This window comes from Eptatretus burgeri, chromosome 16 (assembly GCF_056783735.1).
Source record: "Eptatretus burgeri isolate ZD-2024b chromosome 16, Ebu_testis_v1, whole genome shotgun sequence".
Taxonomy (NCBI): Eukaryota; Metazoa; Chordata; class Myxini; order Myxiniformes; family Myxinidae; genus Eptatretus; species Eptatretus burgeri.
This window is the reverse complement of record NC_140976.1, coordinates 38,375,753-38,395,456: the sequence shown is the minus strand read 5'-3', so window position 1 is coordinate 38,395,456 and position 19,704 is coordinate 38,375,753. Positions and strand designations below refer to the sequence as shown.

Genomic DNA, 19,704 nt, shown 5'->3' with positions numbered 1-19,704 from the left:
CCCGGCTACCTCCTTCTTGAATAAAGGCCAGTTCAAATGGCCTGTGGGACGGCGCATGGCCTGCCGTGATTGGGTGAGTTGCCTCCAGCAGCTGAAGACTGGAAAAAAAAAAGAAAAAAAAGAAGGTTCAGTGACAAAAGAGGGACATTTTGAGCAGGCCCTGAAGACGTCTGACCTTCCAGCTGCTGAGCACTCACCCAAACAAACTGTTAACCTTGCTGTGCCGTTTTCCTTTCACAGATCACAGGTCCTGGGCCATGGTTCGTGTAAATAGATAAGGTAAAATTGTAAATATTTTGCAACCCACCTGTTGTTTGTGTTAGCGCCGGCAATTTATTTAAGTTATCCGAGTGAGTCTGATAGTTGAGTTACACAGCGCACAAGGTTATTTATTTTTGGGACATGTATACAAATGTCGCACTCAGGGAACCGTAGGTAAAACGTAATAGGGGAGAAAACTTAGACCTGCATACCACACGAAAATTTTACGACTGGGGACGAGTATGTAAAAAGGGGAGGGGGTAGTGTTACGAATCTGAAAGCCTTGTGCACACAGACAGACAACACACCTTGTGCACACAGACAGTCCCTAAGCTTAGTTATTTATAGTTAGGACCCCCAACCTGTGTCTAATGGGAATTACATGTGGGCGCTGCGAATTACTTTTTTAGTCAGGGTTTTTGCAATACAAATCGAGCCTCCAGCCAACCGAAACCATCACTCCTTCACTTCGCACATCGCGCCATTACACACGCTTGTCCAGCCACGTACGTGGGTGGAGATTTCCATCGCCTCAGATCAGGACTATGCCCAGAAGGGCAGGGGCGTGCCCCTTGTCCAATCATGCACAGAGAGCGACTTTCCCACGACACCCCGGCCAATGAGGGTTGACATTCCTTCAGAGCGCGATTTTCCCACGACACCCAGGCCAATGAGGGTTGATATTCCTTCAGAGGGCGACTTTCCCACGACACCCCGGCCAATGAGGGTTGACGTTCCTTCAGAGGGCGACTTTCCCATGACACCCCAGCCAATGAAGGTTGACATTCCTTCAGAGGGCGACTTTCCCATGAAACCCCGGCCAATGAGGGTTGAGATGGCCACAGAGGGTGACTTTCCCACAACACCCCGGCCAATGAGGGTGGATATCGTCTCAGATGGCGATTTTTTCACCCCGGACAAGAAAGATATAAAGGAATGCCAGGCTGGGGAGTTTGGACGTCTTGGGGGTCGCGGGTCTTGGTACTGGCTGGTTTGTCTGGTCGTGGGTCAACGTCGTCTCTAATCTATTTCGTGGTCTTGGTTGATTGGTGTGTGGCCGGTTGGAGAGCGTGGTCCCTGGTGCTTGGCGTTGCGTAAAAGCTGTGGGTTTGAGTCCCGCCACGCGACCAGATCATCGTACACCGCACGAGGCGGACAGGTGCAAGCCAGACCCTGGCCTTCGGCTCGCCTTTCCTTCGGAGCTGGAGGCCTCAATAAAGGCCGGCCGGCCCAGTTCGTGTGTGTGTGTGTGTGTGTGTGTGTGTGTGTGTGTGTGTGTGTGTGTGTGTGTGTGTGTGTGTGTGTGTGTGTGTGTGTGTGTGTGTGTGTGTGTGTGTGTGTGTGTGTGTGTGTGGGGCGCCCATCTGTTAAGTAGAATTGTGTAAGTGCCTTGTATATACCTGAATTGCTTTTAGTCAGTTTAACTCTGCTCTCTGTGTCCCCCTCCCTTATAAAATAAACCCTTGTTAAATGTACCAGCTCGTTTTCTGTGCTTTCTTTCATTGGCCGAGCATGGTGCGTATTGAGAAGTAGGAAGTCTGTTTGGGCCGGTCGTCATTCATTTGGGTCCAACGGACTCTGGTAATTCCGCTCGATTATACTGGACCGAGGTCGCTAGAGCGACCCGATTTGACAGAGCCTATCAAGGGTGTGGTTTTCCCTGGTAGTTGGACGACGTGGGTACTTAGGTATATTGAAAGTTGGGAATTAACCCTACCCCACGCCGTCGAAATATTGGCGACCACGGTCCGCGAAGGGACCCGTGACCTTTCGGACTTATCCGAGAGTCACAACCTAAATTCCGGGTGTTCGGTGGAAACGACTCTACTGCTCCACCTAGTAGTCGTTTATCGCCACCGAACCCCGGCCCACAACAATATGTGATGCATTGCATTTGTTATAGACACGCACATTACAAGTGAAAAAAAAAACAAAAAAAAAACGTTTTTACAGCCATTTTTCCCTGCTGTGCAGGGGTTGGGCTTTTTCTTGAGGCAATGTTTTATGGCCGGATGCCCTTCCTGACGCCAACCCTGGTCGCCTCTTACGACACACAGGGATATGGTACACCTATTCTAACTGGGGCATACACCGGGACCAGTACACTAGTACTCATTTCGCCGACCTCGGAAGGATGACAGGCTGAGTCAACCCCCTGGTGTTAATTCAGCACTCAACGGGGCTTGAACTCAGGACCCTGGGATCCCAAGCCGCCACCCTAACCACTAAGCCAACACCAGGCTTGCACATTACAAGCGACATTATACATATTATATACACAAACATTATATGTGACATATTGCACATGTTTACATATGTATGTATATATATATATATATATATATATATATATATATATATATATATATATATATATATATATATATATATATATATATCTTATAATACCAAGCTTGCACACTAAAAACTCGGCTCGGCATCACACGATCCCTATGAAATTGCTGTGGCACGTAGCGGACATGCCGACAATGTTTGGGAAGTCTTGGCGTTCCATAGTACCACTTACATTTTGCACAATGCGTATTTTTGTCATTCCCCGTGTACGGTCTGTCGTCTGCTCCCAGCTATGTTGTACTGCTATCCCGTGCATGTGTATGTATATATATATATATATATATATATATATATATATATATATATATATATATATATATATATATATATATATATATATATATATATATATAATACCTGGTATTGGCAAAATGGTTAGGGTGGCAGGCTTGGGATCCTTGGATCCTGAGTTTTAAAAAAAATCCCACTGGGCTGTTGAATTAATACTCGGTGGGGTTGACTCTGCGTGTCATCGTTCCGAGGTCGGCAAAATGAGTGCCAGCTTGCTGGTATCCTGTGTCGGAGTGGCGACCCGTCCAGGATTGTGCCCAATAGCTAAGGAGACTGCTTGGGCAGCACCAACGCTCTGCACAGAATATGGTCCCAATGGATGGATGGATGGATATACACACGTTATGCATGACATAATGCACAAGTTATGGGTGACATATTGTACATGTTATATACACACGATACACATGACCACACACACACACACACACACACACACACACACACACACACACACACACACACACACACACACACACACACACACACACACACACACACACACACACACACACACACACACACACGAGGTGATTTACAAGTTGTTGTTCTCGGTGCTGAAATTCTTGCCAGCACAGGCTAATGAAATAACATTCACAGTCACATTTTCAAAAGCAGTTTCATGTATCAGCACTCACATCTATAGGTATTACAAATGTATTTCAGCAGCTCTGCAAGGCTGTTGTATCACTGTCTGAAAGCATAGTCGATGAATTGAGGAAAGCATTGAACACCTTATCAATGTGCTGTATCATGCACAGGAAGACACAGCACTTCAACACGATCCAGGTGCATGGCTTTTCAATAATAACCATAAATAACTCAACATTTTTTGGTTTTTCAATCAGAATGACAAACATTAAAAAAAAACAAGAAAAAGAGCAGAGATGGCAAACCCTCGCCAGGACTTCTATTGAGTGGTGTAATTCTATAGGTTTTCGGGTAAATCCAAGATGGCTGCCAAACCTTGTGACCAATAACATCATATGTGTAAATCTTTTGTTCCTCATGGATAGGTGGTCATATGTGAAAAGTTTCGCCTCGATCTATTCATCCACTTCAGATGATTTTTGAAGGTTTTTGTTTTTTGTTTACAATATCGCTGCCAAATATCTGCCATGACCTTTCCTGGGAAAGTCACATTTCCAACCTCGCCTCAAAAGCCAGTCGCCGACTGGGAATCCTCTGTCGTGCTAAGTCCTTCCTGGGCCCTCTTGAGCTCCAGACCACTTACAAAGCTTTTGTCCGTAGCCTGATGGAGTACTGCTCTCCCCTCTGGGCTGGTGCTCCTGCCTCCCACCTTTCTCGGCTTCACGCTGTCGAAACCAGGGCATTTAAGATCATCGGCATCTCCCGCAATGAAGCTGAATCTTTGGGCCTCTCACTCAATCACCGCAGGTTGGTCGGTGGTCTTTCTGTCTTCTACCGACTCCTCTCCAGCCTTGCCCCCCCTGCTCTCTCTGCGATTTGTCCCCACCACATTTCCACAGGGCGCTCAAGGTCCGCCAACAACCCCCTTCTGGTAAAACTACCAAAATCACGAATCACTGCTCATCTTCACTCTTTCATTCCTCTTTTTTCCCGCCTTTGGAATAAACTTCCTCACTCTATTCTTTCCCATTCTTCCCTGCAGGCTTTCAAAACAGCTGTTCACCACCACCACCTCTTATCTTCCCCCATCCAAATCCTCGATCTTTTCTACCCCCGATAATCCACCCAAGCCCACTTCCTTCATTTCTCCTGCTTTCCTTCCTGAAAGTCCCTGAAATGTCCATCTTCTCTTCGCCATGTTCCCCGTCCCATCCCCATCCCTCTCCCTTCCACAGTTCACCTAATGTGTCTGTTCCCCACTGTTTTGTCCCTTCCACTCCCGCCCCTCTTGTCTCATGCCTCCTTGCTGTGAGTTGTGTGTTAGCTCTCATACGAGCCTCGACCAAGGTATACCAAAAAAAAAAAAAAAAAAATCACGTGACCGATGACGTCATTTTTTGTGGACCATTTTATTCCTAGATGACTCTCAAAAATTTCAATACTGATTTGACGTAGCGTTCTACATATGTTATTGTGACATCGTAACGAGGGCACCTTTGATGTCATTAAAGAAAAATAATTCCAGCAATCTCTGTGTGTCTGTCTGTTTGTCTGCGACCGCTGTTTCTCGACAACCACTGGTCCGATCTAATTGAACCTTGCCAGGTATATTGCTGCGGCCCTGTGGATGTGCCTTTTCAAGGTTTGATATTAATCGGACAAGTGGTTCCCAAGTTATGGCCATTTATTTACCAAACCAATGACAGGACACGGTGCTATGACCACGATTGACGTCACAATTCTATTTTTTCTTCTTTTTTCTTTATTTTGCACGTACGGCCACGCACATACGAGCACGTACTAGTTAAAGAAAAATCACACTCATTCCCCATGAGGAGTACTTGCTTTGAGCCAAGTTTCAATTTTTTCCTTGGTGCGGTTTCAGAGATACAGAGGTCCAAAAATTTCCCGTTTTTTCCAATTTGGCTGCCACACCACGTGACCTACGACGTCATAATTATCATTAAAACATTCTACATGTATAGTCGCACCTATGGTGATAATTTCATCTTAATCTGACAAGCGGTTGCGGAGAAAAACATGAAAGTTATGTGCGGACAAACAGACAAGCCGGTAGGCGGACATGGGGAGTCGACTACCCAATAGAACCTGACGCGATGGGCCCGTTCGATGGGGAATGACCTGAGGATTAAGCACAAGAAAATTCATGAGTCTAGCTTCAAGGGTTAATGCTGCAGATTGTTTTTTTGTTAAAATACCCCCACATTTAGAGGTTTTTCGGCCGTTGCTAGGCAACGGAGGGGTCCATAGCAACGGGTCTTTCTCACACATAACTAGGACATACCATGAACCTACCATACCAGTTTCATGTATATCTGACTCATAGTCTCTGAGATATAACGAACCTCGTTTTTTTTTGTTTTCGACCAGGGTTCATTCAAATCTATCTTCGCCGACAGTTTTCATAGGATCCGGCTGGAAATTTTTGACAATATGGCTGAATGTACTGCCCACCGTCGCTCATGGCCCGATTTTTGAAAAAATAAATTTTTTATGATTTTTCAAAAATTTCAAAGTCCCGTTGCTAGGCAACGGTGGTGTCCATAGCAACAGTTCTCATTTGCACACAACGAGGTCATGGTATGAACCTACCAACCAAGTTTGATCAAAATCGCCATTGTATTAACGGAGCACTGGACCGAACAGACAGACAGACAGACAGACAAACATATCGACGGAAATACTGATAATAAGGGTAGATGAAAAAAAAAAATTCTGAATTTTTTTTTTTTTCGACTGGATCGACAAACCAACACAAATGCAATACCCTCTCTGAATCCTTCGGCGAGGGTAATAACCAATTAACAATCGCTTTAAAACCAGTCACGAGGGCAAATAAAAAAGCAATTGCTTGTACGTGCTGAGGGTTAAAAGTTAAAACAGGCTGTACCTACTTCCTGGTACGTCTTGACATCATACATGCCGCATCTCTCATTGGTGAACACTCACTTAAAAAACTAGAAGGGCACTCGAAAGAGCGCATACCTCCACCATGTAATGCCTGATCCACAATTGAACATATCTGGCTCAATAAATTTTAGAGATATTGTGCTATTTTTCGTTTTTGGCCCGATCTCTCAATGGTGAAGAATCATTTTAAAAATTCTAGTAGTCGGATCTGGATTCGGATCTTCACCAAAATCAAATCAATTAGTCCTCGTCACACACACAACCTGACCACCAAGTTTCATCCAAATCCGTCCACAACTTTTTGAGATATCCTGTACACAGACAAACAGACAAAGGGGCGAAAACATAACCTCCTTCACTTTCGGTGGCAGGGGAAATAACAGCCTTGTTACAAACGAAAGGCACTTATGAAAGCAATGTGAACACACTGTGCATAAAGGCAACGTAAAAAAACACAAAGTCGAAGCAAGTAAACAGTAATAAATTAAAGAAAGTCCTGCCATCAATATGAACATTATGGTATGCTCAGAACACAAGTCTCACGAACCATTATAGGAGCACCTCCCCCTCTCTACATCAAGTCCACTCCTCCATTTCTCTATCTATCCTCAACCACCTCCACAACACACACACACACACACACACACACACACACACACACACACACACACACACACACACACACACACACACACACACACACACACACACACACACACACACACACACACACACACACCTTGCAGTGTTAGTGTGAGGAAATTCTGAGGACTCCATAGCTCAGTGGGCTGTCACTGCGTAAATGATGAGGTCCTTGGGTTTGAGTCCTGGGTTGAGTTTATTTTTATTTTCCACACCAGAACCACAGTGGAAATTATTCCTGTTAATTTTTTTCAGAATGCATATATATATATATATATATATATATATATATATATATATATATATATATATATATATATATATATATATATATATATATATATATATATATATATATATATATATATATATATATATAGTGGGGAGAACAAGTATTTGATACACTGCCGATTTTGCAGGTTTTCCCACTTACAAAGCACGTAGAGGTCTGTAATTTTTATCATAGGTACACTTCAACTGTTAAAGACAGAATCTAAAACAAAAATCCTGAAAATCACATTGTATTATTTTTAAATAATTAATTTGCATTTTATTGCATGAAATAAGTATTTGATCACCTACCAACCAGTAAGCTCTCACAGACCTGTTAGTTTTGTCTTTAAGAAACCCTCCCATTCTCCACTCATTGCCTGTATTAACTGCACCTGTTTTAACTCGTTATCTGCAGAAAAGACAGCTGTCCACACTCAATCAATCAGACTCCAACCTCTTCACAATGGACAAGACCAGAGAGCTGTCTCAGGACATCAGGGACAAAATTGTAGACTTTCACAAGGCTGGGATGGGCGACAGGACAATCGGCAAGCAGCTTGGTGAGAAGGCAACAACTGTTGGCGCAATTATTAGAAAATGGAAGAAGTTCAAGATAACTCAATCTCCCTCGGTCTGGGGCTCCATGCAAGATCTCACCTCGTGGAACCTCAATGATCATGAGAAAGGTGAGGGATCAGCCCAGAACTATACGGCAGCACCTGGTCAATGACCTGAAGAGAGCTGGGACCACAGTATCAAAGAAAACCATAAGTAACACACTACGCCGTCATGGATTAAAATCCTGCAGCGCACGCAAGGTCCCTTAGCTCAAGCCAGCGCATGTCCAGGCCCGTCTGAAGTTTGCCAATGACCATCTGGATGATCCAGAGGAGGAATGGGAGAAGGTCATGTGGTCTGATGAGACCAAAAAGAGCTTTTTGGTTTGAACTCCACTCGCCGTGTTTGGAGGAAGAAGAAGGATGAGTACAACCCCAAGAACACCATCCCAACTGTGAAGCATGGAGGTGGAAACATCATTCTTTGGGGATGCTTTTCTGCAAAGGGGACAGGACGACTGCACCGTATTGAGGGGATGATGGATGGGGCCATGTATCGCGAGATCTTGGCCAACAACCTCCTTCCCTCAACAAGAGCATTGAAGACGGGGCGTGGATGGGTCTTCCAGCATGACAACGACCCGAAACACAGCCAGGGCAACAAAGGAGTGACTCCGTAAGAAGCATCTCAAGGTCCTGGAGTGGCCGAGCCAGTCTCCAGACCTGAACCCAATACAAAATCTTTGGAGGGAGCTGAAAGTCTGTGTTGCCCAGCGACAGCCCCGAAACCTGAAGGATCTGAAGATCTATATGGAGGAGTGGGCCAAAATCCCTGCTGCAGTCTGTGCAAACCTGGTTAAGAACTATAGGCAACGTCTGATCTCTGTAATTGCAAACAAAGGTTTCTGTACCAAGTATTAAGTTCTATTTTTCTGATGTATCAAATCCTTATTTCATGCAATAAAATGCAAATTAATTATTTAAAAATCATACAATGTGATTTTCAGGATTTTTGTTTTAGATTCCGTCTTTCACAGTTGAAGTGGACCTATGATAAAAATTACAGACCTCTACGTGCTTTGTAAGTGGGAAAACCTGCAAAATCGGCAGTGTATCAAATACTTGTTCTCCCCACTGTATACAGACACATACATCTACATTCTCCCCACCTGTCTATGTCCACACCACCCCTCCTCCCCCTTCCCCACCTCTCCACAGAACCCCCTCCCCCCAACTCAACATCCTCCCCTTCCCTATCTCTCTACTTCTACCACTACCAACACCCCAGCTCCTCCTCCTCCTCCTCACACCCTCATATCTCTCCACTTCTACTACCACCACAACTATCTGCCACTACCACCTACACACCTTCCCTCTCCCACCCCCCCATCACCATTTTCACCTCTCCCCACCACCCCCACACGATTACGTCTTCCACTACCGCCCCTCCTCCTTCTCCATATCTACCACCACACCCCTCCCGCCTAATCAATCCACTCCCACTTCCTCCACAACCTCCTCCATCACCATCACTACCACCACCCACCCCACCCAATCAATCCACTACTTCTTCCAACTTATCTATTTGCCTCCACTTCTCTCCACAACCACCTCATCCCCATCTTAACCTCCTCACCTCCATCTCCTACTCCTCACCCTCCTCGCAATCATTGTCACCACAACAAACTCCAATTCGTTTTCACCATGTGCAACTTCTCATAATCTTTATGCTGCGCCTCCTCCATAACCCCCCACATCGACAATATCCTACTAAACCCGCCCCCCTTGCCCATCTTCCTCCTACTCCTCCCCACAACCTAATCCCCCTACTCATAATACTCACCGTCACCAAAACAAACTCCACTTTCCTTTCAGCTTCAGCTGAAACTCCAACACCTCATCTTCCTCCTCTTTTTCTTCTACCCCCCCATCACCATAATCTTCACCCCACCCCTCCTCCATATCTATAATCTATTTCTAACCACCCCTTTTTCTCATATCCACATCCTCCACCTCCTCCCCTCTCCACAATCTGCTCTCGTCATCTCATCTCTACAATATTTATCGTCCTCCCCCACAGTAATCCTCAACCCCCCACCCCCCCCCAATTTACACAACTTCCTCCAACATCTTCCATATGCACAACCTCTTCGTCCTCCTCCATCCCCATCTCATCCTCTCATTATTCTCTCCACTCCACGATACCCAGCTGCTTCACAACGTCATGCTCTTCTTTACTCCTTCTTCTTCCTCACATACCCACCCCCAAGCCTTGAACCTTATCTGCCGCATTGCCTGAACGCTGCAGTACCAACCAGGAATGAAGCTCAACAAACAGAACATGATATGCATTGAAGAACTGGTGTGGTTCAGCTGTAAGTAAAATGGTGTAAACCAGAGACAGACAGACAGACAGACAGACAGACAGACGAAAGCAAAACATAATTTTCAGTGGAATGGCATAAATTAAAAAGACACAAAACGACGGAGCAGAAGAGGTGCAGAGCCGGGCAAGATTCAGGACAGCAGGAAGAGAAGAAAAGCCAGGCGTCAGACGAGACAAGTCCTGCACACATCGGCAGATGGACAGGACGGCGGGGGCACACGGACATTTGACGTCAAACAGACCGACGTGGTGATGCTAGCAAGAAAAGAAAACGCACCAGAAAAAGGCACAGTCGGTTCAGCAATGAACACAGAGCCGCGAAAGCTATTAACGACACAGAGATGGAAACGCTTGCAGGGCAAGAGGACGGACGGAGCGCGACGTCTCGGCGGAATGAAGACGGCCCGAGATCATGCGGACACGGACACAGCGGCGGAAAGACAAGCGTCGACGTGACCGGCATATGATGCGAAAGCTCTCCCGTTCGAGCACAACCACCGTCCGCATACAATACGGAGAACGAAACCGCGAAAATCAATCGGACAAGCACCGAGTATGGAAACGGTGCCCTGAAGTAAACCGGCGAGATGCAAGTGAGCACCAGCAGCAGCACGCACCTGCCGAGCGGAGGCCTGGAGCTCGGTTTCCTTCCGCCGGCGAATTTCACCACCGACATGATGCCTCTGCCCGCTCGCTCTTCCTCACGCTGCCCACAATCCCCCCCCCTCTTTCCTTAAACCTCCCCCAAGGGGCAATCCCTAATCTCCCCTCTGCACCCAATCGGGGTACTTCCCTCCTTCCTTCCTCTCTCTCTCTCTCTCTCTCTCTTCTCTCCCTTCCCCGTTCTCTTCCTATCCGATCCGATCAGAATCGCCTCAGCCCTGCAACCTCCGGCGCTGAAGCAGGCTCGTATTAAAAAAAAAAAAATATATATATATATATATATATATCTTATAAAAACAAGTAAAATGTTTGAATACTATATATATATATATATATATAAATATATATTATGTGTGAGAGCCTTTAATAAGATTAAAACGTGAGAAATGCGAACATTACCACCTAACGTACTTGGGAAACCGCAAAAGCATAATGATTAATTTTCCCTTCCTCCCTCTCGGCCACACCACTTCCCGCTTGAGGTAAATCTGACGCCGACGCCTCAGTGAAAATAGTTCCGATCACTCCCTCCCCTCCTCCGCCGGACAACAGCAGCCTCAGTGGCTTGAGTGAGTCTCGAAGGTCTGAGGTTCGAACTCCATCAGATATTATTATTAAACACGTTAAAGATGGTCAACATTTTAAAGGATTGGGCACGGACAAATATAATTGGAGGCCTTGATGGGCCTAATGGGTAATGGCCTCCTACGTCGAAATTCCTTGTTTAAAGGGAACTCGTATAAAAACACCAAGAACGCTGCGCATGCGCACTTGTGCGCAAAGACCCATCACCGCTAATCGCAACAATCGCTATCCCTCCGCCAACGCGCCGACCCTTCAATAAAAATAAACAATCATGGCGCAACACAACAATGCAAAATTCGTTCACATCGTCATCTTCTATAAATGTGCGCCAAGGACGCGTTTCAGAGACTAGTACTGGTGAGAAAGTGATCTCTGACCTTCATACAAAGGTTGCACATCATCATTATCATGAACAATGCGTCATGCTTTATATTTTGGACAGAGCGTCGTCGGTCCACTTAATCTTCCAAAATTCCAATCATCCACAACCTAATGCCGGCAAACGGGATGCCCAATTTAACGTCCATCCGAGGAACGGCACAGACAGTTTATAGCTGGGTCAGGATTCGAACTCAGGTTAGATTAGCTCAAGAGCGAGTGTGCGTATTGCATACGTCTCAGTGTGTGTGCGTTGGATGTTATCTCCACACGTGGGTTTCAGAACGTGGAACGGAGCCCTGCCAAGTCTCGAAGTGTGTGTGTGTCCGTGTGACCATACTCTGTGCAGAGCGTTGGTGCTGCCTCAGCAGTCTCCTTGGCTATTGGACACAATCCTGGACTGGTCACCACTCCAACACAGTATACCAGCGCTGGCACTCATTTTGCCGACCTCGGCAGGATGACAGGCAGAGTAAATCCCACCTGCTATTAATTCAACAGCCGAGTGGGGTTTGAACTCAGGATCAGAGGATCCCAAGCCCATCACCCCAACCATTAAGCCAACACCAGGCACGCACACACACGCACGCACGCACGCACGCACGCACGCACACACACACACACACACACACATACGTACGTTGTTGCAGTTCTGCAAAACCGAATGCCTCTAAGTCTAAGACAATAACACCCAACATGCAGTGATCCCCAGGCAGTTATTTCATTCGTTTTCATGCAGTTAGTCCTCCCCTCATGTATAGTGGGTTAACGGGACGAAGTGCGTTGAGTGGGTCTCGTAATTAGGTCTGGTAACTATCTCCAATTCTGATTCTGATTCCTACTCCAACCCTTTCCTTTTAGCCATAGTACAAAACAAGCATGCAAAGACACACGCCATTCAATAGGTAATTGATAATAAGCACACCACAACGCTTCCCGTGGCTCGGATCCACATCTACACAAGACACCACCCATGCATCGCGCGCCATTATTTCGTTCAAATCTGTGTGCCAATTTCCAACCAGCACCTCAGCTCACTTCGCACCTCGTTCACCAAATCTCACCACTTCGACCACACACGCCTCCCGCAAAACATATTCCCACCCCCAAAACATATTCCCCCCCCCCCCGTACCTCTGCATCGCTACAATTTTCCACTCTATTTTGAGGAACACCACACGACTCGGCTTGTCCTCAGCACCGCACGATGCTTGACCAAGCAAAAGACGTTAATAGCTCAACCACATCTCACCAGGGACGTCCCGGGTGAGCATGCGGGATTGATACGACCCTCATTCAGTCGATCAGGGGCAACGAGGAGGGGTCGCAAGACGGGCGATCCAGGAGTTGGTTCAGGGCCCGGGTGTGCATTTTGGCTCAGGAGGGAGCCCTTGGACGGCAGGGAAAGACCGTTGCTATTCGACATTCAGACTGCACTCAGAGCACGTTCAGGGCCGGGGTGCCGGCTCAGGGAGCATGCCCTATGTTAAGTCAGGAGCTCCGACCCGTGCCGAAGCAGGTGGGCAACTGAGACGGTTTCCGTTCCCGAAGCCTGGCAGGGCGTGGCTAGGGCCGCTGTGGCCCAATAGAGGAGCAGGATTCGGGCCACAGCCCATCGCTTTCCGATCATCACCCTACCCTTTGCCCGGCGCTTATAAAAGGAGTAGCGCGGAGCCCTTAGAGACTCTTCGCTCGCCACTCTTCGCTCTCTGCTTAGCTCCTCTCTGGCTCTTTGCTCGCCTCTTCGCTATGCTCCCTGTCTCACAAATGGTGTGTGATTGCCAGAACGCGCTTCTTCTTCTTCTCTAAGAGCTTGATCCAGGGCGACTGCCAAGACTCCTTGCCGTGCTGCCGATGTTCCACCAGCCCCATAAAGCCAGACGGACCAGTGCAGAGCGCACGTTGCCACGAGCCCTGGCAAATATATATATATATATATATATATATATATATATATATATATATATATATATATATATATATATATATATATATATATATATATATATGAGGCGCCACGAGGAGGAGTGATGTAAGGGCCACATCGGCCATTTTGGAGTTAATGCCATATAGCACTATTTTATAACCCTTCCCCGATCATCCGAGACTATCATCATCATATCATTAAAAAATGTCGCTTACATCACTCCTCCTCGCCGGGCCTCATATATGATTATATATATATATATATATATATATATATATATATATATATATATATATATATATATATATATATATATATATATATATATATATATATATATATATATATATATATATATATATATATATATATATATATATATATATATATATATATATATATATATATATATATATATATATATATATATATATATATATATATATATATATATATATATATATATATATATATATATATATATATATATATATATATATATATATATATATATATATATATATATATATATATATATATATATATATATATGTATATATATATATATATATATATATATATATATATATATATATATATATATATATATATATATATATATATATATATATATATATATATATATATATATACATATATATATATATATATATATATATATATATATATATATATATATATATATATATATATATATATATATATATATATATATATATATATATATATATATATATATATATATATATATATATATATATATATATATATATATATATATATATATATATATATATATATATATATATATATATATATATATATATATATGTATATTTATATTCTGTATATATCTATATATATATATATATATATATATATATATATATATATATATATACTGTATGTGTTGGGATTTGTACCTTTTTCTGAAAAGCTTTGTTTCTTCCTAACTCAATTCACTCGCCTGCAGTTAATTAACTATATTCCTGCTTGGTACATTGTGTGTAAGATAAGTGAGGTTAAACCTGGGTGATTCAAGAGAGCATTGTGTGTCAGAATCTGGGAGGAAAACCTCTGATCTTACTTATCAGTTTGAGATGTATATATATATATATATATATATATATATATATATATATATATATATATATATATATATATATATATATATATATATATATATATATATATATATATATATATATATATATCTCGCCAGGACATAAGCCAGCTGGTAATCCAGCTGGTCCTGGGATGAAAGGGAGGACGATGATGTCATGAAATTTGTTGGAGATAAATCCACGTATATATATATATATATATATATATATATATATATATATATATATATATATATATATATATATATATATATATATATATATATATATATATATATATATATATATATATATGGGAGTGATTCAACCATTCGGGCAGAGCACTCTCCGGGTTACCTCCATTGCTAAATTGGTGTTCCTGGTGCTTGCTGCTTTCCATGCGGCCGCATGTATTGATATATAATAAACAATTTTCTCTCAAGTATATCGACGTCTTCATGCCTTAGTCAAGGGTGATCGACATCCCGACAATTAGCCCAACAAGCAGGGGCGAGACGAGGTGGGGCAGAGGTGGGGATGGACCTTGGTGACCAAATAGAAAAGCCGCAGTGACCAATTTGAATAAGGTAAGCTTTTGTGCTGGGGAGTTTAAAATATATATTCTTTTTCTCACCTCAGGTTTTGTCCATCCCTGCTTCTGCCCCTTGTCCTCGCCCAAGAACCGGTAAAGATAAGTGTGGAGAGAATTGTTTATTTTATATCAAGGGGTAGCTATCTTAAGGTCCGGAAAGGGGAGTTTGAGGGCTGATGGCATATGGCTGAGGCTGCCCAGTTGGACCCAAGAAAGATGATTGCTGGGCGGAATGGGCAGTTAAGGATAGCTTACCATGGCCAGAGGGGTGGGTCGTTTGACCTCCCAGTAGTGCAGAATCTGCGGGAAGAGTTGCTAAGACGGCATAGACTATCCAGTAAGAAAATGCCAGTGAATTGGCTGGGATTTGGGTTATGGCAAGAGCAAGCTATTAAAAGATCAAGCACAGTCAAGCAAGCAACCTTGGCAGGTAAGGTGCTGAAGCTTCAGGGTCAATTAGAAGGTGCAGAGCGGCAAGCTAAGGATGCGGTAGCGTCAGCGCCGGCACCTAGCCAGATAACAGGACATGGCTCATCATCTGTCCTGATGTCTACAGCACCGGGGCAGGGGTACTCTAACACCGATACAGTACCATCGACACCCCAACCCCCCCCCCCCCCCCGTATATCAACCACTGGGACTACCTCAGTCCAGCTGCACAGTATCAGCTGTTTATGATGTATGTCGGGGGGAAAGGATACCCCACTGTGGAGTGAAGGAATGTGTGTGCTTTGCCTGTAGGGTAAAGGGTGGGCAGGTTGTCTTCAAGCCCACAAACTTGTTCTGACCTCCTTGAGGGAAATTTGATTGTAGATAAAATTGTTTTGATATCGGAAAATTAAAACATCTTTGTGGGGAAATTCGATAACGGAAAAAAAGTGAGGCGGGAGGCAAGAACACACTCTGCTGTGAATTTGCCTGCTTGTCAGGACATGTGCAAAATTTGCCTGATAAGGGGGAAAAGAAGCTGGAGGCAGCTCGTCTTTGAAATAGTGGGCAAACTGATTTTGGAAGATAAATATTTTTTTTGTAAAACTGAATGAAATAAAGAAATTAACGTTTGTTGGAGAAAAGGGTTGAAGCTCGAAGAATTGGTTCATTATTGTTTGATTGATTACAAGTGCACAGTAATCAATGGTAAAAACGACCATTCTTTGAGCATAACAAAGCTATTATGGCATCAATGTGAATGGTAAGTTTGGTTGCGGCAGTTGGCTAGTTTGGTTGCAGAAGTTTGTATCATGGCATGTTTGAATGAGGAATGAGTTAATGTGAATGAGCTTAGAATGATTTAAACCACTCACGATGGTAAAAAGCATTTTTATGTGAATGGAGGGTTGCACAGTGAGGGGCATTTTGCCAAGGTGTTTTAAAATTACACGTTAGAACAGTGTTTCTCAACCGGGGTTCCCCGGAACCCAAGGGTTCCGCAAGAGGTCGCTAGCGGTTCCGCGAGAAAAAGTAATAAATAGGCTAATGTATTTTTGAGTAGTTTTTGTTTGATTTAATATTCGTAATTTTACTATACACGCACGGCATATTGTTCAAAACTCCTTGGTTATTATAATAGAGGCTTCAACCTCTTATATTATTTACAATTATAACAACCATAGGGAATGTATTTAACGATGTCTATATGGCGCCAGTGTGAAAACACCCTCACTGGTTAGTGGACGTCCTGTACGCGGCGGATTCGGGTATCATTGAGTGACCGACTCAAGTACGGGACGCATGCACAGTGTCCATCTATCTTCTCTGTGCTTCCTAGCGCGAAGTCTCTCTCTCAAGGTTAGTTCTTCTGTTTACCTTTATTGCTTCAGCTTTATTTGTTTAAGTTTTGTGATCTAGTAACATGAGGTATGTTTTTTAATTGTCAAACAGACTCGGGGTTGACAAACACTTTCAAAAATGACGTTTTCAAACAAAAAAAAATAGAAAATAAAAAACATTTGTGAAGTAAAACCTCGGTGTGAGGTCTCATAAACGAGCAGTATGTTTTTTTTTTTCACTGCCAATAAATTTGACAAAAAAGGGGGTTATTTTTTCCTTAAACCAGGTATCCGAAAAAAAATTATTATATTTACCACGTGAACTACGATAAAAATATAAAAGAGCTAGATATTAATAATGGTATATAATAATTTTTATGCAGGGGTTCCCTGAGACATGAAAACTATTTCAATGGTTCCACAAGGGTAAAAAGGTTGAGAAACGCGGCGTTAGAATGTGGAATGGTCTTGCTTGGGTCGCCATGCTGGTTGGCAAACCGGGCAGGTGATGATTGGGTAGCTCCTGGTGTTATTGCTGTAGGGAGGTTTTGTGTTCAGGTCAGTACATTCTGGAACCTCCATGGTTTGGAGTTAATTAGAGAGATGTGTGCAAAAATATGTATTTGCTTTGTTTGATTAGAGCTGAAACGGCAAAGTGCATTTCAGGAACGAGTGTGCAAGTGGAGTGTGGTCAAGGATTTGGCAGTTGACATACGTGTCTCGTGAGTTCTTGGTGCAGGGCTTCGATGGAGCATGAGTCATGAATCAAAATTGGGTTTGTTTTCCTGTTTGGGGCAAGCCTTGTTCAGGTGAGCAAGTGGTGGGTGCAGGTGAGCATTTGCATCAGTGGTGAAGGTAATGGTGTGATGTGAAAATACAAATTTGCATACATAATATTTAGATGGTACATCACTGCTCATGCTGTTAAATTCGCAAACAGATGATGCATTAACATGCGTTCAGTCCCTCGGATGGACGTTGATTGGATGGCCTGTCTGATAGCATTGGTTCATGAACATTTAAGATCTCACGATATCCTTTGGAAAGAGTGGGCAAGATATTGCAGGCATAATGCAGAGTGAGGCATAGACCGGTGATCCGAGGTTGAGGTCAATCATGTGTGTTTTTAATGAATTTGTTTAAAAGGAAATTTTACCGTGGATCATTCATCAATGATCTCTCGGACTCTCTGGAAAATCCTCTATTTCTCTTTGCCGATGACTCCACCCTCTGCCGTACCATCTGTCATCCCTCAGACCGGCAAGCAGCAGCTTCTTCGCTCACTGCAGATCTGGATAAAATCACAAACTGGTCCAACACGTGGAACATGTCTTTCAATCCACACAAATCTCACACTCTCACTATGTCTCTTCGAAAGGACCGTTTACAAAACCCCCCCATCCACTTTCTCAACAATCCACTGGAAGAAGTCTTTTCTTTCAAGCTTCTGGGTCTCACTATCTGCCATGACCTTTCCTGGGAAAGTCACATTTCCAACCTTGCCTCAAAAGCCAGTCGCCGACTGGGAATCCTCCGTCGTGCAAAGTCCTTCCTCGGCCCTCTTGAGCTCCTGACTACTTACAAAGCTTTTGTCCGTAGCCTGATGGAGTACTGCTCTCCCCTCTGGGCTGGTGCTCCTGCCTCCCACCTTTCTCGACTTCACGCTGTCGAAACCAGGGCTTTTAAGATCATTGGCATCTCCCGCAATGAAGCTGAGTCTTTGGGCCTCTCACTCAATCACCGCAGGTTGGTCGGTGGTCTTTCTGTCTTCTACCGACTCCTCTCCAGCCTTGCCCCCCCTGCTCTCTCTGCGATTTGTCCCAACCACATTTCCACAGGGCGCTCAAGGTCCGCCAACAACCCCCTTCTGGTAAAACTACCAAAATCACGAATCACTGCTCATCTTCACTCTTTCATTCCTCTTTTTTCCCGCCTTTGGAATAAACTTCCTCACTCTATTCTTTCCCATTCTTCCCTCCAGGCTTTCAAAACAGCTGTTCACCACCACCTCTTATCTTCCCCCATCCAAATCCTCGATCTTTTCTACCCCCGACAATCCACCCATGCCCACTTCCTTCAATTCTCCTGTTTTCCTTCCTGAAAGTCCCTGTAATGTCCATCTTCTCCTCGCCATGTTCCCCGTCCCATCCCCATCCCTCTCCCTTCCACAGTTCACCTGTGTCTGTTCCCCAATGTTTTGTCCCTTCCACTCCCACCCCTCTTGTCTCATGCCTCCTTGCTGTGAGTTGTGTGTTAGCTCTCATACGAGCCTCGACCAAGGTATACAAAAAAAAAAAAAAAAAAAAAATAAAAAATCTCAAATTGCACAATTTGAACTTGTGCGAGTTTATTTTGGGCTTGTGGATAATAGCAAAGGGC

General features: G+C 43.8%; 1 protein-coding gene across 6 annotated transcripts in view; it reads right to left on the bottom strand.

The window, feature by feature from the left end:
• LOC147010884 (ataxin-2-like) overlaps window positions 1–19,704 on the bottom strand; it is a 269,821-nt gene that overhangs the window by 226,548 nt on the left and 23,569 nt on the right. For 2 of the 6 annotated variants that reach the window (XM_085858764.1, XM_085858771.1), the window contains exon 1: window positions 10,905–11,162. The exons of 1 other annotated variant lie outside the window; for it this stretch is intronic. In XM_085858764.1, coding sequence (XP_085714890.1) covers window positions 10,905–10,963 — 59 coding nt within the window. In that variant the 5' untranslated portion in view covers window positions 10,964–11,162. Of the gene's footprint in view, window positions 1–7,168; window positions 7,239–10,904; window positions 11,163–11,361; window positions 11,642–19,704 lie in introns of those variants that run through there. 3 more of the 6 variants (XM_085858768.1, XM_085858769.1, XM_085858767.1) reach the window with 3 other exon arrangements.